This window comes from Pteropus medius, unplaced genomic scaffold, assembly GCF_902729225.1.
Source record: "Pteropus medius unplaced genomic scaffold, Ma_sr-lr_union100, whole genome shotgun sequence".
Classification (NCBI taxonomy): Eukaryota; Metazoa; Chordata; class Mammalia; order Chiroptera; family Pteropodidae; genus Pteropus; species Pteropus medius.
Window position 1 is genome coordinate 7,111,024 of NW_024340698.1, and position 26,313 is coordinate 7,137,336.

General features: G+C 36.3%; 1 protein-coding gene, 1 non-coding gene and 1 pseudogene across 2 annotated transcripts in view; 2 read left to right on the forward strand and 1 right to left on the reverse strand.

Moving 5' to 3' along the window:
- Positions 1 to 26,313, forward strand: part of GPC3 (glypican 3) — a 423,057-nt gene that overhangs the window by 201,430 nt on the left and 195,314 nt on the right. The window contains exon 3 of the mRNA XM_039875284.1: positions 24,208 to 24,902. Coding sequence (XP_039731218.1) covers positions 24,208 to 24,902 — 695 coding nt within the window. The remainder of the gene's footprint in view (positions 1 to 24,207; positions 24,903 to 26,313) is intronic.
- LOC120613301 (uncharacterized) lies at positions 5,806 to 5,924 on the forward strand (annotated as a pseudogene).
- LOC120613324 (5S ribosomal RNA) lies at positions 20,934 to 21,052 on the reverse strand. Its single transcript, XR_005655670.1, has one exon. It is a non-coding gene; the product is annotated as a 5S ribosomal RNA (ribosomal RNA).

Genomic DNA, 26,313 nt, shown 5'->3' on the forward strand with positions numbered 1-26,313 from the left:
TTCAGTGTCACAAAAACAAGTTGTTGGGTAATTATAAGTTCCCCTATAGATTGCTTTCAGAGTTGAAACTGACCAGCTGGAATTCACAATTTGCTCAGGTCGAGGCGTCCCAGGCCACCAGCAACTACCTGTCTTTGAGGCAGGGTAAATCTTAGACACTAATTGTTTCTCTTAAATGTTATAAGACAGAAAGTCATTTGAAATAAGGTATTGCTAAGCCCTCTAGAAAAACAGGATCTATTATTGAAACAAAAGCAAATATTATACCTTTTCAAAAAGCCTCCATGTGGAGTGACAAGTAAGAAAAGGGATGTTCTGAAATTTTGTGGCAGAGGCAGTTTCAAAGATTAATATAATTAAAACTATTTCTTAAGGTTAAAGCAAAATGAACTTTACTATTGAATAGTTAGGAAGCTATAGCAGCTTTTCTAGCCTCTAAATAGCTTTCTCTTTCCTTTTTTTCCCCACTTTTTTAACTCAGAAATTTAGTGGCTCTCCATAGCTTACATGATCAAGCCTAAACTCTCTAGCATGGCATCTAGATTCCTTTCCAGCCTGGCCCGGCCTGCTTCCAGCATCCTTTTTCATATGGTCCCTATAACCATGTCATTTCATCTATCCATATGACATTTATAGACAGATGTCAGGTACAAGACATTGCTAGGTGTGTTGTGATCTAGCACTATATTATTTCACTTTAGGGGGACTTTATTAGTTCATGCATCCTGCATGGACCCCATTAAAAATTATGAGGTGCGGGGTGCCTGGAATGGGGTTGTAGCAATGGCTTGGGGGAAAAAGGGCTAGGGGGTGGTAGGAGAGGGAGGAATTGAACCAGTGGAGGAGTTCGAAGAAACACTATGGAATAACAAATAAAATGGATATGCTCTACCTCCTGTTTTTGATTTTCTGTGATTTTCCAAACTCCTATGAACTTTCTTAAAATAATGCAAGATGAAATTAGCTAAACTGTGATATAGTAACACAACAGAATATGCTGTGACTACATAGAAATATGTACATGAAATAATATTATTAGTAATATTTAACATTGAGTACTTATTATATGCCAGGCACTGTTCTAAGCATTTCATATATATTTTATTATGTAATCCTCACAATAACCTTCTGAGGATAGGTACTATTATTTTCCAAATTTTACAGGTAGAAAATCCAAGGTACCAAAAGTTTAAATGATTGGCCCAAAGTCACACATCTGGCTAGTAGCAGAGCCAAGATTTGAAAGGATGTATTGTAGCTCCCGAGGTCATGCTCTTAACTGCTGTACTACAGCGGCCTCTGTACATGAAAAAGAACATCAAAAAGTATGTAAACACGGCTATGCACATATAGACAGATTGATGAAGACAATATGCAATGATGCAAGTGAATGGATTTAACATTAGATTCATTCTTCAGTAAAGAAGCTTAAATTCATAAGAAAAGTCAAAGAGTGAGAATAGTGTCGTGGAGATCAAGGGAAAGCAATTTAGGAAGGAGGATATCAACAGTGTCAAATGTCAACTGAGTCAGTAATTAACTTAATAATTTAAGCAAGTCACTTAGCCTCCTTTGTAATTGTTTCCTCATCAGTAACATTTGCTATTGCCTTATAGCTATCTTTTGAAGATTAATGAGATGATGTTAATAAAGTGTTTGTGGTTTCCTTTGATAAGAAGGACTTTTCAACATACCAAGCACAATTGCAGACCATTTCCTAAGGGGTAAAACCAAAGGCAGAATATGTGTGAATTTTATAAGTCTAAGGTGTTTTATGTCCTTCAGTTCTCATTGAGTGGTGTAACCTGAAATGTCTTGGTTTTTGGAGAAAGAAAAAACAAGCAGATTGCTAGTTTGGTGTCATGTAGATAAACCAATTGATGGATTGACTAATTTTTTTTTCATTTTTCAACATTCATTGTGTCACAGTGCGAACCGTTCATGATGTCTAGTCAGCATCTGTTGATCTCTCATTTATTTATTCATTCAGTGCAAACATACATTGAGAGCCTCCTATATACCCAGAACCTATCTCCATGCTGGAGTTAAGATGAATGAGACAAACAGTACTTGCCCTCAGAGCACTTGTGCTGGGAAGGTGGATTTGTAAGTATAGACAGTCATTACACTTCAGTGTGTACAATTTAGTATGAGAGGTACAATATATGGGGGGAGGGCCAAGGAGAGAAAGAGCAGGGTAAGTAGGCTGTTGATTCTTTCTCAATAGATTGGAAGTTTAATTGTTTACTCTTTCTAGGTGAACAAAAATACTAATGGGTTCAGAAGTAGAGAAGACAACAAAAATTTCTTAATCCTAACACTACACACACAGCACAGACATCTAGGCTGTAAGGCCCTGTAGTTTTGTAGGCATCTGCCATACAAGTGTTTCTCAACCCTCATTACATTTGGATCCAGCTAAAGTTATTTTTGATGTCCTCTCTGATCACTTATATAAGCCCAGTGCAATGGCGTATATAAATACATTTTGCTGCTCCAGTTGAAAACTCAGAAGAATGTGGGCATCATTTGATTATCTTAAATGCTTACAGTAGGACACTGTGGATTTATGTGTAGTATAGAGGTGGGCCAGATGATACCTGGGAAAGGTTCTGTGAAGGGCTGAGGCATGAGGAACATTTTAGGTCATCCCTGTGATGGACGGGAGAGGGAGCCAGTTATTTGGTTGATATTCTATAATCCGTGTGATGAGATTGAGGCTGTTTTAATCAGAAATTCCAATGAATTTAGTTTATAATATCGCCTCAGTTTTATGCTATATATATTATTATAAAGATGTAGTTGGTATAGATAAACTATAAAATAACTCCATAATTATAACTCTAGAAATTTAATGTATCACAGACTGAAAAAGACTTCTTTGATTTCATAGAAAAGCTGTCTTTGACCATTGTTTGCTGTGCTCACTTGTTGATATTTGCCATGCACACCACATTTTTTTCCTTCTGGGAGGCTTTCTACTTTCCATTAATTTTGTGGTTTTATGCTTTACGCAGATTAACCTTTAAAAATAGTTATGGACATGCATCTTTCTTTAAACCTATAATAAACTAACACCTCTTTTAATTTTTTGTTTGGAAATAAATATATACTAAATGTCATAGTTATCAGATATCATGAGTTATATCTATGATTTTCAGAAATATGCCTTCTTAATAGCTTACTTTTCTGTTTCTAGGGTATGTCTTTTTCAAAGTGATGCTCTCAATTTTGCCAAAGTCATTATGTAGTTAATTGTTTATGTCCAAACCTGTAATTTCCTTGTCAATATACAAATCTTTTTGCTTTGTTAGGGAAAGATTGTGTAGTCATTGACCCCTGCACAATACCAATTTTTACAATCTTTTATGCTGAGATAGATTTTTTCAACAATTAAGAGAGTTAGGCAGGTTAAACAAAGTGCACAATCCTGAGCTCTAGTGTTAATAAGATGGTCAGCCTCACTTGTGCCTGTTTGTTTATACCAATCTCACCATATCTGGTAATGTCTGGTTGGTGTGCGGAAGCAACTTGGAGAAGCCTTCCCAAGAACCTGAAAATACTGAAAATAAACTTGCCCTCTAAGAGTTAAGCTAGGAAATCAGCAAATTATGAATGAGAACAGAGCTATGCAAATTCCCTTTGAAAAACTGAATTACAAAAGAACAGTGTAGTCACATATTATTTGTATAATTTTGTAAAGCGTAAATGTAGAAAAAAGACTGGAAGCAAATTGCCAAAAGTTAATTATTGATAATGGTTGGTGGGAATATGATTATTATTTTACTCCTTTGAACTTTATTTTTTTTAAATTTCAAAAAAAAACAGAGAGAGCAAGAATGAGACAGAGACAAATTTAATGACTCCTAGTGGGGGAAAAAACAGACAGTGGACCGATTGACAGTTTTAACACAGTTGAAGAAAGAATGTGTCAATCAGGGAGTGAGGGTCAGGTGCTGTTGGTCATGAAAGCAGATAAAAAGAAGAAAGTCACAGATTAAAATAGTAGCACTGATCAGCCCCCTTTGCCCAGGAGAGAGACTGCCTTGTGTGACTCTGGACTAGGCACAGAGGCAACATAATAACATGATTATGAGCGAGGTTCCATAAATAGACTGATTCATATCCCATGCCTACCACTCCCCAGATTTATGACCGTGGGCATGTGGCTATATCTTTCAAAAGCCCTAGACTCTGTCTATAACATGGGAATTTTAATAATGGTACACATCGCATAGGGCTTTTGTGAGAATAAAAGGAGATGATTTATATATTTATCACAGCACCTGGCAAATAGTAATCCCTCAGTAAGTGTTAGCTGTTGTTGTAATATGTTACTATAATATCCTAATGGATGTGCTATGCAGATATCAGATGTAGTTACTGTTGTCATTATTGTTGTTGTTATTTTTATTTAATCATTATAGAACCAGTCTGCTGACATGTCAACCAATGATACTCAACCCGAATTGTCAATATCAGCACTGGCTCAAGGGATGTCACAGTGTTCTTAAAACAAAATGAACTTCATTTTAATTTTTTAAAGGGCACATAGCATTTATGGGGGATGGAATATGATGATAACATCAGCCAGAATGAGCTGGAGAAAGACACAATTCCAGCTAGGTTGAGACCGGTCATGGTGAATCTGTGTACCAGATTGCTCGTCAGCAACAGACCTTTCTTGGCATTGGCATGTGCTGGCAGAATGCACCAGTACCTTTCTTTATGATCAATACTGACACGCGTCTGTTCAGATAAATTAACATTCTCATCTGACATCTCATTTTGTGGAAACAAGTTGGCAAGCCAGTGTGTGAGCTGACCCCATAACCCCTTGGCTAAAAAAAAAAAAATACTGTATACCATTGTACTTTTACTCTAATAAGCATTGAGAAATGGCAGATAAACTTTTTTTTCTTTTTACTGCCACATTTGCTGACCTCCACTCAGCATATTTTGAGAGGCACATGAAAAGCAGACTGAAAATTCAAGAGAAGAGGAGGAAAGGGACACAGGAAAGAGAGGCATGTTATAATTCATCAGGATATGAGTATTTGGTAACTTGTTCTGTAGTAAAAACTCAGATTCAAACAGTTCTGAAAGCTTAAGATATAATATAGGAAAAGGACAGGCTAATTATGAGTCTATTACAGGGATGACTTGAACATCATTTACATCAATATTCCCATGAATTATTGACGGTGTCCCAAGACCACATGGCACCAATATTTTCTTCCCCGCTTCCCTGTCCAAAGAATTTAGAGCCTAAGGAAGAAGAGAAAACAGTTAATTTCTCTAGTTTGGTTTCAATTGTCCTGGGCCATAGACGTTAACCTTAGTGACTTCCACAGGCAGATTTTTGGAAAATGACAGACTTGAATTTTAATTCAACTTTTTGTGGCATGTGTCTCAAACTGGAACAATAACATTTTGAGGGATTCCCCTAACCTTTCTTTCTTTAAACAGACAAAATTTCCAGTGATGTCGACCCTACAAGCTGGAATTTATACCTTGGTTGAGGTCAATGAGGTAGGTAGTGGGAGACACAGTGCAATTGTGCTGTGTCTTCCTTTGCACTGGAATTGGGGCTGCCCCCCAGGCCCACAAAGAAAGTCCCCAGGCATATTTAAGGAAAGTGCTAAACAACAGGTTCAGAAGTTCTCATTAGGGAAAGCGACTATAACTTAAATTTTAGAGATTGTTATTTAAAATGCTCAATCTCAAAATCAGCTTTTTCCGGGCACATTGCCAAATTACAGCAATGGGCCATTTAAAAAATGCTCATTTAAAATAAGCCTTCTTGTCTATGGCCATGCCACCCTGAACAAGCCCGATCCCGTCTGATCTTGGAAGCTAAGCAGGGTCAGGCCTGGTTAGTACTTGGATGGGAGACCACTTAGGAAGACTAGGTGTTGTAGGCATAAAAAATAAAAACAAAAATGAGAGATTATAAGCGGATAAGGTCCTTGCAATCTGTGAGGTCAACCAAGGGTTGCCTTGCCTAGAAAATTAAAAATTAAGTAAAATAAGCCTTCTTGAATGTAGCACTGTGACAAAGGTCTTTTTGGGAGAAAAGACATCAGATCACTCCAAGCATTATTTTAAAATAGCGCCTAGGCCGTTTTAGTAATTTAGATGATGTCTTCTTTGAACCCAGACAATGTTAGTGTACCAGAAGCAGACATAAATAAGGCTGGCCTGGCTGACAGCTGAATTTCCTTTTCATACAGATGTTCCCTTCACAGAGATTGAACCTTGTGAGTTTATATTGTACCTTCCCAACATCTGTCTGGATGGAACTGTCTTCCATTGATTCACCCCCTTTCCCCACTCCCTTCCAGATTTAAATATTTAAGTTTGTGGGGGTGAAGGATGGAGAAGTTAAAAGGAAGGAAATTCACTGTGGCCTATTGAGGGTGCAACTCCTAGTGGATGGAAGGAAAGCATCCCTCTATGAGGAAGATCCTGTGCTCAGTTTTTTTCTCTTATCTAAAATAGCAATGGGGAGGTAGTGCCAAGGGCTGCCAGAGGTTTGCCAAAGAGAGTTCTAAAATCATGGGTTTGGATCTTGTTGCAGTTTGTTAGAAGGTCAGGGCAGCAAAAGGTGTCCATATCTCTGATGTTGCAAGTAACTGAGGTAGCACTGCGTGGTTTGCTTCCAAATGCTTGATTCGGCTTCCCATTTTATATTGTCTGAGTACCTTTGGCAACCATCATATGCAATATTAAAATTTACAAGAACACCTTAGGTCTCTCTTAAAAAAAAAAAAAGGCAATGTCAAAAAGACTGTCAAACACCAAACACCTGCTGGAAGAAGGAAGAAAAGTTTGATTGATGAGAAGGTGCATGGAATCACTTTATTTACTCTCAAGTTCTTCCAGGAGGAAGAATTCTTTACTTTAGGTGCTTGATGCTCAGTAAATTGTGAACCATTTCTCCTTCTGCATCTAAATGGTACAGACTTCTTGAGAAGCATCCAGCATTTATCAAACCCTCCAGCAGTCAAGTCATAATTGCAAATCATAGTGGTTGCTTCAGTGCATTGATGGCACTTTAAGAAAACCGAGGGAAACAGAGAGTGCCGTGCCCAGCTGCACCAGGGACGTCTTTAGAGTCACACTATGATTTTTCCTACCAGCTGACTTGTTTTATCAGGTTTTTACTTAATCCTGGAGATTCACCCTTCTTCCCACTCATTCTCTCACATAGACTAATACTACACACACACACACACACACACACACACACACACACACAATGCCAGTTCTAACATGGTGGCAAAAATCACTTTATTAAGTTTATAGGATATAAGAGCAGTTTCCTAAAGGTAAAACATTCCCTAATTTTGACAATCTCAGGGAAGAGCCACGTGGTTGACCTTTATAGGTGTTCCACCCCTTCCCACTTGCCATTGAATTTGCTAGAGTCACTGTGGTGATACCTCCTTGCCAAGTCTTCACCTCCTGCGAGAGCCCATTGAGGGCACTTGAGCAGCTCTCTCCCCTTGAGTTAATCAATCCAGCCTCCACGAGTCCCCCAGCTTTCACCTTCACTGTGTTTCATGTGCTGGAGTAGGCTGTAGGAGACTGAGTCCCAAGAAATTGTCAGCATCCTGGCCCTTGAGTCTTGTCTGTTAGTAGCCTTTTGAAAGAACTGTAGCTCAAGGGAGGGCCTGGCCTTTTTGCAAAGGCTAGCTTTTCAATTAAATACCATAGTTTTATGATTAGAGCTGAGAGCTCTAAGATTTCATACACATATCAATAATCCCTAGGAAATGCACAGCATTAACCTTTTCCACTTATTTTCTTATAATTTTCATTTCATCATGGCTATGAGGCACTGCAGGCCATGTATTTATAGGGAAATATTGTTCTTGGTGAGTAGTTGGAATCATTCAAGTTAAAGAATTATTTTCCTGAAATGTCCAGTAAACCCAGTGGAATATTGCCAAACAACTGGATTTTTTTTTGTTTTATTTTGTGTGCATGTGTGCTTAGAGTTGAAACAAAAGGAAAAGGAAAAAAAGACAACTCACCCATACATCGAGGTATTATTTAGAGTGGTTTCGTAGATAAGCTCTGGAGTCCATCAGCTTGAATTCAAAACTTGGCTTTTCTGCTTATCGACTGTACAATCTTTAGCAGGTTACTTAACCTCTCTGTGACTCAGTTTTCTTATCTGTAAAACAGAGACAATAGTATACCTACCTCATAGGATAGTTCTGATAACACATGAATTAATTCATATAAAACACTTGAAACACTGCCTGGCAAAGTAAATACTCCATAGATGCTAGTTCTTATTATACCTAAAGCTAATTTTTAAGTGCTATGCAATATTTTTTCATGGAAGGATATGGACATAATGAAAAACACATTATACATTGCACAGATAGTCATGAGTCCTGTCTTGTTGCTGCCACCAGCCACTACATAGCTACATGACTTGGAGCCAATCTTAATTTCAGTGACTTCATCTGTGAAATTGGGAAAATAATATTTCTCTTAACTACTGTTCATACACAAGTGTGCATATGTGTATGCACAGACACATTCTCTTTCAATAATAGAGAAGGAGAATTAAATAAGAACACAAATTGTAAAACTCTGAAATGCCATAAAACACTTCAGTTATGGTGGTCGTGTTGTCATAAGTATACACTATGTATACTTAGGCTATAATAAATTCTTAGAACAAAATGTACTATTGTATCTATAAGGTATTTTATGCTTTTCAAAGAAAATAGGCTATCCAGTATTTTATCACAGCTGGCTATTGCAAGCCTCTAGGGCATAAGGACCATGTTGTTTGCATGTTTTATTCACAGTCTAGGAGATACTGTGCATTTAGTAAATATTAAATGGAAAAAATATAGTTTTATGCAAGTACAGTTGATCTAATGAGACAGCTAAGATGTCTCAAAAGTAGTCTGTAAGTAGTTTTCTAGCAAGTGGTTAATGTTGTTGACTTCACATAATGTTAAGGACCTGTCATAATTTTGGTCGCAAACAAGATGAAATTTGGTTTGGACACAGGTCTTAGAAGACTATGTTATGGCTCAGCAGGAGAAATAATAAATAGCCCAGACTTGTAGGGTTTGGGGTCTCTTATCCCAGATCTACCTCATCTTTCACAAGAGAGTATACAGTAGTCTCATGGCTCTCTATGTGTAGAAAGAAAATAGAACATTTTATAAAGAGTGCTCAGTGAGTACTTTTGAGTATATGAATGCTTAAGGCCTTGGGAGGGTGAGTGTATAAAACTTAAGCCAGCTCAGATCTGGTACTCCTCATAAATGAGAGGAAGGAGGATGGGAATGCATCTTCCAGTAACCATGGGGGAAGAGGAGACTGTTACTTTTGTAATCATTAAAGCTTTTGCTGAAGCACTTGCAGAATTACAAACTGCTATGCAAATCCTTAATACCAGGTTACAGTCACAAGTCTTTCCAATAACAATAGTTGCATAAACTGCTGACAGTTGACCTTTTTTAGGATATTCATGTAGCATCTAAGTAGTTAAAGGAGGAAAGAAGAGCAGACAATAGCAACTGTGTCAAATGAACACATTAATTGTCCTAACAACACAAAACATCCTCTAGTTGTGCTTTTTTTTTCAACACATAAAGGTATATTGAAAAGAAACACAGATTTTTATTAGATAAAGACACTACCAGAATATTTCATTTAAACCTTTAAATGAAGCTATTCCCGCATTATAGAACAGACTCTTTCATTCAATATGTCTTCAAAAGCCTATTTTTATTTTCTAAGCAACGGTTAGTAATAGTAGGTGGTTAAGAGAAGAAACGCCTTAGCCTTGATTCATGAACTTATGGTCATACACTAGAAAAAGAAAAATCCGCAAGTTGAGAACACAATAACCAGGCCTAGGATGTCTCAGTGATTTTCTGGTCTAGCCGAGACCGTAAACTATTCTTCTCGTGGCTGTTTGTAGTAATCCATGTCTCTTTCCCATAAACTCTGGAGAAAGACCATTCCCTTCTTTTTTTTTAGAAAAGATTTTAATTAAGTAGAATGATTTGGTGAGTTCTGGGGGCTTTTAAACTATTTAATTTGGATTCTGGGAGGAGCTATAGAACTTTACTTCCTTAGATATTATCAGACTTTCTTTTGTAGAGAGTCAACTGCAAGATCTAAGAATGTGACCTTGATGCCTCTTTTGGTAGGTATCATTATTAACCATGGAGACCTTGAATAAGCAAGAATATTTCTCAATCAACCAAAAATTAGCTTGTTCAAGTGAAAGCCTAGGCAAGAGAAGAATGAAAAAAAAAAAGACTAAGAATCATGTCTTACAACATTCTAATTCATTGAGATGATAAAGCAAGGTATGGTGTTCTTAAATCAAGTTTTTTATCAATTTTAGAAACAAGTCATCATCTGGGGCTCCCCTACATTCTTCTGTTTAGCCACTTTCCTGATTTCTCAAGAGTGGCTTATTCCTAAGTCCAGGATGAGAATAGACGTATTGTGAGCCGTGATGAAGCTGGCCATATTAGTGCCTACCTAATTTATAGATGTTGGCCATATTAGTGCCTACCTAATTTATAGATGTTACACAAATTTAACCAAAATTTTAAAGATATGATTAAAGGGTAAAAAGATTTCAGAAGTGTCGTGTATTCAGATTCAACCTTGGGTCCTGACAATTGCTGGAGAAAACAGTGTCAGGCTACTAATGAGTCTCCACCAAGGGTCTGGCCATTTATTAATGTAAATATTTTTATAGTGGCTACTCAGACTTGTGAGAATACACTGTTGAAATGATGTTTTGTCTTGAAATGATAGGTAGAGCTCCTGTTTCTTTTCTTATTTACCTACCTACCTATTTATTTATATCCTGCTTTGTCCCAAAAAGAATTTAAAGAGCTTTACAAAAGTACACATAATATAAGTAAGGTACAATGCCACTAAAATACATAAAAACAATTAGAGAAAGGGGAAAATACAAGTAGGAAAGTATGGTGGATCCAGGACATAATGCATGATATGAAGTTTATTGTGTTTAATAGAGGTAGACCATAAACTTGGTCTGCGCTTTCTGGCAACAAATGTGAAGAGGTAAAAATGATTGGATATATGAATCACAGTGTCTGGAAGATTAAAACAAACTATTTTTTTTTTTCAGAAAAGCTAATGTTAAGGACTAAATGGTAAGGACTAATAAATGGTAAGGACTAATTGTGCTAATGGGGCAAAGGAGTGGTTAACTGTTGCAGGGTCGTAAGTTTTCTAGTAGTGATGGATATTCCGTTCTTCTTTCTGAGGATCCTTTGAGTGAATCCTTTTAATCGTCTTTTCTGGTCTGTAGTGCACTTAGGGGAAAAATCTGTCTTTCTGTCTGTCTGTCTCTCTCTCTACCGAATCATATTTGTGATAGTCTCTGAAAATATTTCTTTTTTTTTTTTAACTCGGTATTTAGAAGCCTATGTACATTTATAGTTTCGTCATGGGCCTGCATGAATAATTGGTTTATATTTAATAGCAACTTATTTCTAAGCTTGCTCAATTCTAGGTAAATTCATGTGGAATGAAATGCCAGAAAAAAAACTGAACAGAATTTTGAGCAATACTTTTAGTGTCTTTTCTGTGAACTATTCTAGAAAGTGTGGGGGCTTTTCCTACATCCTAAACTTGCAGTTTTATGTGGCTGATTTTTAAAAAAATCATTCAGTATTCAAAAATAACATTGGAATGTGTTACCTTTTTGGGTGTTTTGGTCCATTAACTGTTATTCTGGTGGTTTTTCCAATTAAAATTACGTTGATACCATATGGCATCTATGGTGTGCTAAAACTCCTCAGCTCAAGAAAGAAATGTCAAAGCAGATTGGAGGGGAAAAAAGGGAGTGAATTAACACTGTTCAGTGATTCTAGTCACTAATTCCATCAAAGACTAATTTCCAAGGTCCAGTTTTTTTCATTAAAAAAAATTAATACTTTATTTTTTAGAATAGTTTTAGATTTAAACAAAAACTAAGTGGATAGCACAGAGTTTCTAGTTGCTCCCTTTCCCCTGCACACAGTTTCATCTATTATTAATATTATTAGCATTGGTTTGGTACATTTGTTATAATTAATGAACCAATATTGATACATTATCATTAACTAAACTCCATAGTTTATATTAAGGTTTACTTTTTGGGTTGCATAGTTCCATGAGTTTTAACAAATGCATAATGTCTTACATCCTCCATTAGACTATCATACAGAACTGTTTCACCACTTTAAAATCCCTGATGCTTCACCTATTTATCCTCCTCTGCCCCCCCAATCCCTTGCAACAAGTGATCTTTGTAGTGATCTGTGTAGATTTGCCATTTCCAGAATGTCAAATAGTTATGTTACCAGTGTTGGGGTTCTTGGGGTCCCCAAGATAGAAATCAAGAGGAAACCCCCAAAAGATTTTCAGACAAATTTTGTTAAGCTTATACTCAAGTACAAGGGAGGCAGCACAGAAGAAAGGAAGGGCCTCCAAACTGACTCCAGGGCTGTCTCTGCTTGCCTCCTTTTATAAGCTGGGGACAAGAGGGCTTGTGTGAAAATTCAGACTTTTTAAACAGGCAGCCTTCCTTTTTCAGCTACATTGCCTGGTAACTGTTGTGAAGGCAAAATGGTGGACTGCTCATTGTCACCATCCCAGAAAGGTCTTATAGTGGTCAAACCTTGATCAGCTGCACATGCAGGATAGTGGTTTAGACATCTGCAAGGAAGTAAGAAGTTAGAAGGGAGACATAATCAGCTACATCTGTGTTTTTGTGTAGGGGGTGACAGGGTGGTGGCATTCTTGTGGTTAGCTTATCCAGTGATCCTCCTGTCCATCTGACATTCTTTTAGCCCTGGGCCCAAGTCCCTATGCTGTCTCAGTTGGAATCATACAGCGTATAGCCTTTTAAGATTGACTTTTTAAACTTAGCAATAGGCATCTAAGATCTATGTCTCTTGGTGGCTTGATTGCTCATTTCTTTTTATTGCTAAGTGGTATTTTTTTGTATGGATATGGCACTGTTTGTTTATCCTATTGAAGGACATCTTGCTTGATTCCAGTTTTGACCAATTATTAAAAAATAAAGCTGCTATACACATTCATGGCTAGGTTTTTGTGTGAACATAAATTTTCAACTCAATTGGGTAAATATCTAGGAGCCCAACTGCATGGTAAGAAAATGTTTAGTTTTGTGAGAAACTGCCAAACTACCTTCCAAAGTGGCTGTATTTTGCATTCCTACCAGTAACATTGTTCTGCATCGTCATCAGCATTTGGTATTGTCAGTGTTATGAATTTTAGGCAGCCTAATACCTGTGTAGTAGTATTGCTATAACTTGCAATTTCCTAATGACATATGATATTGGCATATTTTGTTGTGCTTATTTGCCATCTACATATCTTCTTTTGTGAGATGTCTGTTCAGATCTTCAGCCCATTTTTAATTGGGTCGTTTGCTTTTATTTATGTATTTTCAATTACAATTGACATTCAATATTCTTTCATATTAGTTTTAGGTGAACATATGGTGGTTAGACATATGATTTACAAGGTGATCACCCCCACCCCAATTAGTAGCCACCTGGCACTGTGCATAGTTATTACAATATTATTACTGCTGTACTTTACATCCCCATAACTTTTATAACTACCAATTTTCTACTTCTTAATCCCCTCACCTTTTCTTCCATTCTCCCAATCCCCTACACATCTGGCAAACATCAGTTTGTTCTCTGTATCTGAGTCTGTTTCTGTTTTGTTTGTTTATTTTGTTCTTTAGGTTCTACATATAAGTGAGATCATGCGGTACTTGTGTTTCTGTTTGACTTATTTCGCTTAGCATAATACCCTCTAGGTCCATCCATGTTGTTGCAAATCGTAAGAATTCACTTTTTTTATGGCCAAGTACTGTTCTATTGTATATATGTACTACCTTTTCTTTATTCAATCATCTACCGATGGGCACGTAGGTTGCTTCTATATCCTGGTGATAGTAAACAATGCTGCAGTGAACATGGGACATATATGTCTTTTTGAATCAGTCTTTTGGATTTCTTCAGATAAATACCCAGAAATGGAATTGCTGGGTCATAAGGTAGTTCTATTTTTAATTTTTTGAAGAACCACCATACTGTTTTCCATAGTGGTTGTACCAATTTACAATCCCACCAACAGTGTATGAAGGTTCCCTTTCCTTTACATCCTAGCCAACACTTGTTTTTTGATTTATCGATGACAGCCATTCTAACAGGTATGAGGTAATATCTCATTGTGGTTTTAATTTACATTTCCCTGATGATTAGAAATATTGAGCATCTTTTCATATGTCTATTGGCCATCTGCATATCCTCTTTGGAGAAATGTCTACTCAGATTCTTTGCCCACTTTTTAGTTGAATTGTTAGTTTTTCTTTTTTAGGTGTTGAGTTGCTTAGTTCTTTATAAATTTTGGACCCCTTATCAGATGTATCATTGGCAAATATCTTTTATTCAGTAGGTTGTCTTTTCATTTTGTCGATGGGTTGTTTTGCTGTGCAAAAATGGTTTAGTTTGATGTAGTCCCATTTGTTTATTTTTTCTTTTGTTTCCCTTGCCCGAGGAGATATTTTAGAAAAAAAAAATATTACTAAGAACAATGTCAGAGAGTTTGCTGCCTATGTTTTCTTCCAGGAGTTTTATGGTTTTGGGTCTTACATTCAGGTCTAATCTATTTTGAATTTATTCTTGTATACAGTGTAAGAATGTGGTGGGTTGTTTTCTTATTGTTGAATTTTAAGAATTCTTTGTATATATTGGATACAAGTCCTTTATCACATACATTTTGTAAATATTTTCACAGTCTGTGGCTTTTTTTTAACTCTCCTACCAGATGTTTTTTCTCTTCATTCTCTTATCACAGAACACATGTTTTTGGTTTTAATAAAGTCCAACTATCAATTTTTTTTTTATTTTATGGATTATACTTTTGATGTTGAATGTAAAACCTTATTGCTAAACCCAAAGTCATCAAGATCTCCTTCCATGTTGTCTTATAGAAATTTTATAGTTTTGCATTTTCCATTTAGGTCTACAGTCTATTTTGAGTTAATTTTTATGAAAGATATAAGGTCTGTATCTAGATTTATTTCTTTGCATATGGGCATTCAGTTGTTTCAAAACAATTTGTTGAAAAAACTGTCCTTCATAGAATTGCTTTTGTCCTTTCCCTGAGTCTTTTTCTAGGTTCTGTATTCTGTTCCATTGATCTTTTCCTTTATTTTTTTTACCATTACCATCTGTCTTAATTACTGTAACTTTATAGGAATTCTTGAAATCAGATAGTGCCAGTTTTCCAATTTTGTTATTTTTTAGTGTTGTGATGGCTATTCTGAGTCTTTTGCCTTTCTATATAAACTTTAGTATTGATAACCACAAAATAATTTGCAGAGATTTTGATTGGGATGCCATTGTATCTATAGATTGTGTTGGAAAAAATTGACTTCTTAATAATAATGAGTTTTTTAAGCCTATAAATGTGGAGTATCTCTCCATTTATTCTTGTACATATTTTGTTAGACTTATACATAAGCATTTCATTTTTTGATGCTAATATAAATGGTATTGTGTTTTCAATTGGAAATACCAGTTAATCATTCTTGATATATAAAAAAGTAACTAACTTTATGTACTGACTTTGTGACGTGCAACCTTGCTATAGTTGCTTAATGGTTTGAGGAGAATTTTTTGTCAGTTCTCTGGGATTTCTACAGACAATCGCGTCATTTGTGAACAGTTTATTTCTTCCTTCCCAATCTGTTTATCTTTTATTTCTTTATTTTGTCTTATTACGTTGACTAGGACTTTAGTACAATGTTGAATAGAAGTGCAGTATACGAGGGTTCCCTTTTCTCCACATCCTCACCAATACTTGTTTTTAAATTTACTGATGCTAGCCATTCTGACAGGTATGAGGTGATATTTCATTGGTGTTTTAATTTGTATTCTCTGATGATTAGTGATCTTGAGCATCTTTTCATTTATTGGCCATTTTTATTTTCTCTTTGGAGAAATACCTATTCGGGTCTTCTGCCTATTTTTTAATTTGATTGTTTTTTCATTGTTGAATTGTATGAGTTCTTTATAAATTTTAGATTTTAACCACTTATAGGCAAATATCTTCTCCCATTCAGTAGGTTGTCGTCATTGTCATTGTCATCGTCGTCGTTATTGTCGTCGTCATCGTTGTCGTTGTCATCATCGTTGTCGTTGTCGTCATCGTTGTCATTGTCGTCATCGTTGTCATCATTGTCATCGTCATCATCGTTGTTGTCATCGTCCTCCTCCTCCTCCTCCTCCTACCCCCTTTCCCCTTCTCCATCTTCCTCTTCCTCAATATTTTTTAAATTGAGTTGATCTTTTTCACGAACTAGCTTTTGGTTTTGTTGAATTTCTCTATTGATTATCTGTTTCCAGTTTCATTGATTTCCTCTCTATTTTTTATTATTTTTTTCTTGTGCTTGCTTTAGGTTTATATTGCTTTTCTTTCTCTGGTTTCCTTTGGTGGAATCTTAGATAATTAATTTGAAATATATATTTTTCTTTTTTTAATATATGCATTTAATGCTATAAATTTCCCTCTAAGCACTGCATTTCTTGCATCCCATCAGTTTTATTGTCATTTTCAGTTAGTTCAAAATATTTTTAAAATTTCTCTTAAGACTTCTTCATCCCATGTATTATGAAGATGTATGTTGTTTAATTTGCCAATGATTGGATACTGTCTTGTTATCTTTCCGTTATTGATTTGTCATTTAAATCCATTGTGGTCTGAGAACATTCTTTGTATGATTTCTATGGTTTAAAATTTTTTTGGGGGGGTTATCTAGTTCATGTTTATTAGTCTGCATGGTGACTTAGATCTTCCTAAAATGGAGGGAACCGCTCAACCTCATCCACCTTACATAGAAATGTAAGTTTCCTTGTTTCAATGCCTGTTATTAAAAAAAAAAACAAATACCTTTTACAAATATGATTTAACACAATTTTTATTTCACTTTTTTTCCATTTCTTTATAAAAGTCATCTTCTTACTAGGGGCTCTCACCCCTAGAGTTGGGGAGGGGGCTTATGCTTTAAAATTTCTTAAAGTGTACTTTATGGCCCAGAATATTTCAGGTGAGCTTAAGAGGAATATATATTCTACTATTGATGGATGAAGTATCCTATAGATGTCAGTTAGATTTAGTTGATTGATGATGCTATTCAGTTCAACTATATCCTTACTAATTTTCTGCCTGATGTATTTGTTAGTTATTGATAGAGGGTGTTGATGTTTCCAACATAATTATGCATTTGGATACTTATCTTTATAATTCCATTAGTTTTTACCTCACATATTTTGATGCTCTGTTGTTAGGTGCATATGCATTAAGGCTTATGTCTTTTTGGAACATCAACCCTTCGATTATTATGTAATGACCCTTTTATCCCTGCTAATTTTCCTTCTTCCAAAGTGGGCTTCATCTGAAATGAATTTGGCTATTCCAGTGTTTTGTTAGTATTAGCATGTTATATCTTTCTCCATCACTTTATCTGTATCTTTATATTTAGGATGTGTTTCCTATAGACAGTCTGTAGTTAGGTCTTATTTTTATATTTATGCTGATAGTCTCTATCTTTTACTTTGTGTATTTAAACCATTCACATTTAAAGTGATTAGTGATGTAATTGGATTAACATCCACCATATTTGTAGCTACTTTAGATTTATTGCACTTATTCTTTGCTATAGTTATTTTTAATCGTCTCATTTTCTGCTTTCCCTGGTTTTAACTGAACATTTTGTGATTCCACTTTTTCTCCTCTCTTAGCATATCAATTATACTTTAAATTTTTTTTAGTGTTCCCCCTAAAGTTTGCAAAATGCTTTTGTAATTATTCTAAGTTCACTTACAAATAATACTATCTTGCTTCACCAGTAGTGCAGATACCTTATAATAGAGTATTCCTAATTTCTCCCTCCCATCCCTTATAACATTGCTATCATTCATTTTACTTTTCTATATGCTGTAATCAACAAATGCATTGTTGCTATTATTACTTTGAACAAAGTTGCCTATTAGATAAATTTCTTTAAAAAAGAAAAGACTTTATTTTACCTTTATTCTTTCTCTGATGCTCTTCCTTTATTTATGTAGATTCGATTTTCTGACCTATATAATTTCCCTGAAAAACTGCTTTTAACATTTTTCGGAATTGAAAAATTTCTTCCTTTTTTTGTCTGAGAAAGTCTATTTCATCTTTCCTTTTCAATGATAATTTTTCTGGAAACAATTCTAGATTGATGGTTTCTTTTCTTTGAACACTAAATATTTCATTTCTCTCTTATTTCTTGCATGATTTCTGACAAGATGTTCAATGTAATTCTTGTTGCATCCCACCAACAAGGGATATGGCATCTTACCTATAAAGGAACATCACACCTAAAACGAAACAAGGTGTCCCTTTATAGGTAAGATGGCTATTTCTTTCTCTAGCTTCTTAGATTTTTTTCTTCGTCTTTTGTTTTTTGCAGTTTGAATATGATATACCTAAGAGTAGATGTTTTGGTATTCAACCTGCTCATTATTCTCTGCACTTCCTTGACCTGTGGGTTGTGTCTATTATGAACTTTGTGAACTTTTTGGTCACTATTACATCAAATATTTCTTCTGCTCCATTCTTTCTTTCTAGAATTGCAATTATGTACAATTTACACCTTTTGAATTTTTCTCAAAGTTCTTGGGTATTTTTTTCAGTTTTTTGTTTTATTCTTCATTTCTCTCCCTATTTTGGTCTGACAAATTTCTATTGACATTTCTTTAAGCTCACTGATTCTTATCTTGCTTGTTTCCAGTATACTGATGAGCCCATGAAAGGCGTACTTCATTTCTGTGTGTGTTTTTGATTTCTAGCATTTACTTTTGACATTTGTTAGAATTTCCAGCTCTGTATTTATATTACCCACCTGTTCTAGTATGTTGTCCACTTATTTCGTTAGAGCCCTTGACATATAAATAATAGCTGTTTTAAATTCCCTGTTCGATATTCTAAAATCCATGCTGTATCTGAGTACGGTTCTGATCATTGTTTTGTCTCTTAAGACTTTTTCTTGCCTTTTAGAATAGCTTGTAATTGTTTGTTAAAAGCGGGACACGATATATTATTGGGTAATAGGAACTGAAGTTATTAGATTTCTAGCGTGAAGTTTTATGTTAATCTGACTAAGAGTTGGGCTATTTAATGTTTGCTGTAGCTGTAGGTGCCAGAGGCTTTAATTTCTTCTGGTGTCCTTGTTTTATTATTTTTTTTCTCACCTGTTGTTTTAGGGTTTCCCTAAGAACTCCTTCTTAAATAGGGTTTGTGGCTTTTTGATGATAAGTCATGGGAGGAGAGGAAATAGACTATAATCTAATGATTTATCGTAGTCTTTTAGTGGGCCTCTGCCCTTGGACTGTGATCTTCATAAGTTTTTTTCAGCATTTTTTCACTTTAGGTGGGATGGAGAGGCTAGAGGGGGCTGGAGTTGTCTAATTGCCCTTCTCCTGGGTGTTAGGCTTTGGTAACGTTATGTTCCTGGGACAGGCAGTTGTTATGGAGAATGCTGATGGTGTATTTCTAAATTATTACTTTTCCCCTCCCCTGCTTGAAAAACAAAGAGAGTTTTCTTAGATCTTTACCATGATAACTTTGTTTTCTAGATGTGAATCCCATGTAACTATGGGGGACCGATAAGACTGGGGGCCATGAGTTTTTAACTCTCTAGCTAGTCTATATTCAGCCTCTTATCAATTTGTCAAAATTACCATTTATAACAGGTACCTCACACTCTCCCAGAAGCATGATCTTCACTCATTTCCTTCTACCTCCTCACCCAAACATGAAAGCCTGGCTTAAAGGCACTGAGGAATTTGTTGTTTTGTCTGACACCATGGAGAACTCATCCAATGGCAAAGGCTCGCTCAGGGAGCCTGCTTGCTCTCAACTGTCTTGGAGGAGCTGGTTCCAGAGAGCCCTCGCATTTTTCACCTAGTCCTTCAGGGGAGGATAGCAGACACTTGGAAATTGAAACCAAGATGCCATAAATACAGACCCGTGAATGGTGATCAGGCCCCCTCTTCTGCCCCATGCCCCTCTTTTCTCAGGTTCTCTGTTACTAGTCTTAAAATAAATGTGGCACAACTGAAAAACATTACGACTTAAGTGTTCACACTAGTTAATGGCTTTAGCAGCTTCTGTTCCAGGTAAGTGGATTTCGGCCATGATTCTCTGTAATTTGTCTTCCCAGATTTCAGAATAGCAGTTTGCCCTGTGACCTGAATCCCCTAATGGGTCTAAGAAGCATCATTGATTTTAAGTTTGTTCAGCTGTTGTCCTGTTGTTTTTGAGGATGGGAATGATATCTTCCAAGCTCTTTATATGTTGGAGCCGGGACTAGAAACTCCCAGTGTCCAGTTTTCAAGGCTGAAATATGTTGTAGAATTAGCAAGGGCCTTGGTGTTACACTGACCTGTATTCGCATTCAGGCCCTAGCATTTAATTAGTGGTATTACCTTGTGTGGTTCATTTAACCTTTTTGAGTCTCAGTTTCCTCTTCAGTCAAATAAAAATAATTCCAAACATATATGGTTATGTTAAAGTTAAATGAGAGGACATAAGTGATCAAGTTTATCACAGATTCTGGCATGTATATTGCAGGTACCTCATAAATTTAGTTTTTTTTTTTTTCCTGTTAAGATACCTATGCTTGAAAACAAGGGCTGTTTCAAGCCCAACTCATTGTTTAGCATTTATCCTAGGAATTAAAAAAATATTCTTATAAAGCGTTTGCTATTCTTACAATACTGAAAAAAACTGCCTTGACAAAAGTAATCTGCTTCTATAAGGACTATCTTATTTTTTCTTTATACCTACAGCACCTGGTCTTCCTAGGTGGTCTCCCATCCAAGTACTAACCAGGCCCGACCCTGCTTAGCTTCTGAGATCAGATAAGATCAGGCACGTTCAGGGTGGCATGGCCATAGACAGGACTATCTTATTCTTAAGGGCTTGATGAGAACTCAGTGGTTCATTTACTTGTTTCCTCCAACCACAAATATATTCTATTTTTAAAAATATCTAGCCTTCTACTAAAAAGGCCCATGAAAACACACTTTTTTTCTGTCTAGGTCTGAATACAGAAACATCAGCAGCAAATACTAAGGACAGTCTTTTTGCTACAGTGATAAGCTCTATGTCCTGGGTGTGGAGTAGTAGAAGTTATTGAACCAATTAAAGAGAGAAAATAGGCTGATTGCACACTTTACATATCAAACCACATTTGGAGAATTGTATCCCTTTTTGAGTACCATTATTTAAGAAGAATGTTGACAACACTAGACTGTGTCCAAATATTGATTACCAGGATGGTATTGGGGGCATCTACAAATCTAGAAAACTTGTTATATTGGGATGTGTATTATTCAATTTATTAATTTATTTATCTGTATCATTTTATATTATAAAACAAAAATTAGAATATTTTCTGTTCAGGGCCAAATTTTTCATAATTGCTCTAATTTTACATTATTTTGATTTTTCCTGGACATAACTCTTTTGACTTCTCCCAGCAAAAAGACAGAAGAAAACCTCCCCTAGATTAAGGGTACATTTAGTTCCTATATGTCCCCAAGGAGCCTTTGTTTGACTGGTTATGGTTTGGTCTGTTGTCCTGTGATATAGAAGTAAGGAGATTGGGCACAACCCAGAGGTATGCTTAGTGGATTCTGAGCTGCAAACGTTGAAGCAGGGAGCACATGTGAGCTTGAAGTTAGATATGAACCCCTAACCCTTTCCTCTTGCAGTATGTGTTGTTGATATTCTTTCTGCAGAAAAGTTCATGAACTTTTGTAATTTTCTTTTTCTATTGCTCCAACAGTGTTAGTAACAGAAACTTTAAAAAAGGGTTATGGCAGTACAGTGTATGGAATTTCACTGTCATAGATCTTGCAAGCTAGAGAACAAATGCACTGTGCTAGAGATGAAATTTGCCTTATAGAGAATTTATTTTAGGGTAACTTAGAAGACTGAGATCTAAAGAGTGGCATCACAGCAGCAGTCTCCCTTCTCTTACCTCATGCTGCCCCAAGGCAAATGTAAAAGCATGACTGCTTTGTTGGTCTTTGGGCTGCAATTTCTCCTAATATATTTGCATTCATAGAGGAGAAGCCAATGGGAAAATAATGAGCTTAAAAATCACTTTCTACAAAGATTTTTGAAAATATATGTGTTGACTATAGGGTCAAGGGTAGGTAGATTGTAACCCCTGCTGGGAGTCACTAGTCTGAGTTGACTACTTCTACCTTGCAGTTGTATGACCCTGGGAAAGTACTTAAACTCTGCTGAATGTCAATTTCATCGTGTATAAAATGGGGATTGCAATACCAAATTCAGAAAGTTGTTGCCAAAAGTAGATATCATAATATACTTGGAAATGCTTTGTAAATGCTAAACCATACAGCTGGTGAGTACTTTTAAAACAAGGATGGTGTATCATTTATCTCCATCTACCCAGCACTTTTATAGACCTAGTACCTAGCACAGAGCCTAATATAATAATAAACGATTGCTAGCTGAAATTAAAATAAGTAGTTTTAAATATCCAAATTTCCAATGATTTTGAAGAATTCATTGGTCCTTTGTATTGGGCTAGATGATCTCTTGGCCTCATTAAACCTTTAGATCCAAGGATTCAGAATAATGTAGCATATGTGGTTAAGACATTATCATAAGATAGATAAACTTTCTAGGAATTGCTTAATATTCTAAATAAAACAAAATAAACAAATGAACATATAGCAATAGATGGAAATGAAGATTAACTTTCTCAAGTAGGCTTGGAAGCCTAGTAGAATTGCACTGGCATCTGCTCAACTTTGCCGGGCATGTCATAAGCCCAAGGGAAGAATGTAGCAAGTGTGTTCTATCTTGTGAGGGATCTAGGGCAGATGGTAGTGGCACAACCTAGAGCTCATTTCTGCCACAGATGACTGAGATGCTGGACTAAGTGGTCCCAAGGAACTGTTGGAGTACAGTCTCTCTAGTAGACTGAAAGTGGTAATTTGATTTTTCAAGGCTCATGAATTGGCATCATTTGGAGTACATCTGTCATGGACCTTTGCACTTTGGAAGGAAATGAAAGAAGATACTTAGTTAATTTTAAATGTCTCAGGAAACTTCATTATTTTTGTTTTTAAACTGTCTTATTTCTTAAAAACCCTATTATTGTGGTTGTTTTCTCTTCCCTCATATAAATGTGGAACATTGGTTATTTGGAATAATTTGTGTCTGGAGTATTTCAGTTTGAAGAATATGAGATGGTGATATTACTACTTTCTTTCTCAGACCAATGACACTAATAGGGTCTATGCCAGGGGGTAGGGACAGCAGATGTAATCCTGAATTCGTAGTCTCTGTAGAGCAGGTGAGGCTTCCAAGCCATGTGGAAGCCAAACTTACCAAGGAAGCTTAGCAGTTATCATTCTAGATATCCAGCTTGCAAATACCAAGTGTTATTTTCAATATCAAATGTATAGATTAGTGCATAGATTATTTTTTTTCCATCCAGATACTCATTGAGGGGATAAATTTCATTTCCAGGTCTGGCAATCTGTCAGATAGTTCCCTTTAAAGTTATCTAGAGAAAATTTACCAAAAATGATTAAATTTGTGATAGCTTTTATTCTTGGCTAAGAACTTGCCTCTCCTCTAGGCTCAAATTGTTATGTGAGTTAATAATAACATGGTTTGTTGTCAAATATTTATCTCTGTCCAAAAACGAAATGTCTTGCAATACAATTTATTTTAAACTAAATAAATCAATGAGAGAAAGAAAAATAACTTCTCATTTAGTCTATTTTTAATCAGTATTTTCATGACATGCTGAAATGTTAACTGAATTGTGGTTTTTGTCATTTGAAATATAATTTGTGTGTTTAAGAATTTATGTGCATATCAGGGTTTGGACTTCATGTTCAGAAAGGAAAATTGATTTATAGGAGCAAAGAACTGAATGAGTAGAGGCAATGCCAGAAATGAATATGGGACCTTAATCACCACAGCAATAAAGAAATCGCAAATTCAGTTATACCGTGAATTTTCATGCTTTAATTTCTGGGCAATTCTCTATCTCTTATTTTACAGAGGCCTTTGAAATTGTTGTTCGCCATGCCAAGAACTACACCAATGCCATGTTCAAAAACAACTATCCGAGTCTGACCCCACAAGCTTTTGAATTTGTGAGTGAATTTTTCACTGACGTGTCTCTCTACATCCTGGGTTCTGACATCAACGTGGATGACATGGTGAATGAACTGTTTGATAGCCTGTTTCCAGTCATCTATACCCAGCTTATGAACCCAGGCCTGCCTGAGTCGGCCTTAGACATCAATGAGTGCCTCCGAGGGGCAAGGCGTGACCTGAAAGTATTTGGGAATTTCCCCAAGCTTATTATGACCCAGGTTTCCAAGTCACTGCAAGTTACTAGGATCTTCCTCCAGGCCCTGAATCTTGGAATTGAAGTGATCAACACAACTGATCATCTGAAGTTTAGTAAGGACTGTGGCCGAATGCTAACCAGAATGTGGTACTGCTCTTACTGCCAGGGACTGATGATGGTTAAGCCTTGTGGTGGCTACTGCAATGTGGTCATGCAAGGCTGTATGGCTGGTGTGGTGGAGATTGACAAGTACTGGAAAGAATACATTCTGTCTCTTGAAGAACTGGTGAATGGCATGTACAGAATCTATGACATGGAGAATGTACTACTTGGTCTCTTCTCAACGATCCATGATTCCATCCAATATGTCCAGAAGAATGGAGGAAAGCTGACCACTACCGTGAGTACCAATCTACAGTTTTCAGAGGAACTGGGTCCTATTGGGATGGGGTGGCTTGGCCAGTAGCAGGTTCTGATGGAGAGATGCGAGAAAGAGATCAGAGGGTAGGAAGGGATGATAGAGGGATTGAATGACCTCCTAGAGTTAGGCAGCATTTTCGAGACTACAGGTTATGGAGTCATAATGCCTGGCTTTGAACTTTAGCTCCACCCACTTGCTTGCTGTGAGACCTTGGGTAAATCATTTTATCTTTATGAGCCTCATATTTATGATTTATAAAAAAGGGGTAAAAAGAATATATTTTTCATAAGGAATAACATGTTAAAGCACTTAGCATGTGCCTGGTACATGGTAAGTCTTCAGTAAATATAAGCTATTATTACCATAATGTTGATTATCACAATCCTCAAACATCCCTGTGAGGTAGGAACTATTGTCTCCATTTTATAAATGAGGAAAGTGAAGCTCGGTGAAACTGTAACTTGCCCAAGGGCACCCAGCTATGGTTAGTGGAAGATCCATGATTCAGAAATTGATCGGCTCTTTCTTTAATTAGGTCATCACCAATTATTCTGATTCTGATTTAACGCTCATGCTCTTAATCATGTATATCACATTACCATTTTAAGTAGTGACTTCAAATGTAGGAGACTCAGCTAGAACTCCCTAATTAAACCTACACAAGAACATAAGCAAGGCAAAATGTCCATGTTTTCCAAGTTGTTTTTTTTTTTTTAATAGTCTTGATTATATGAGTCAACCTGATGGGGTTTGTGATGGCGGTAGGGCAGTTCTTTAAGTGAGGCAGCAGTTTTGCTTGGTTTCAGTCCAAAATTACTGGTTACATTATACCTGACAAGCTAGAGTACATACATTCATAATCACAGGAGGCACCCACTTTTCAATGAAGATAGAATACACAGCCAAGAGCTGCCCACCAGAACCCACTAAGGTGATGGTGACTGATTCCTGGATGCTGTCAGCTTCATAGAAGGAAGTGGCAGAATTATCTAATGCACTACCATTGTTGAGCTTCTACTACATTTCAGGTGCTCTGCTGGCCAGTTTGCATAATATTATTTCACAGTGATATAGGCGATAGGCCCTAATATTGTCCCCATTTTACACAAGAGGAAACAAAGCTTTGAGAAGTAAAATACCTTGCCCAAGATCTCGAAGCTGGTTAAGTGGAAGTGGGGGAAATTGGGTTTCATACCCAGGCTTGTTTGGCTTGGGTGACTCGTGCTCTTAGCTTCTATAGATTGTAACTGCTGTGTACTCTGAACCATTGCTTTTCCAGAAGATGAAAGGCAGATTGGGCTATTTAGCCTTGTCTTTAAATTCTGGAAGTACAAAATGATAAAGATAATTGGTTTCTTTGGTGAATTAAACTGGGAAGGAGGACAGAAAT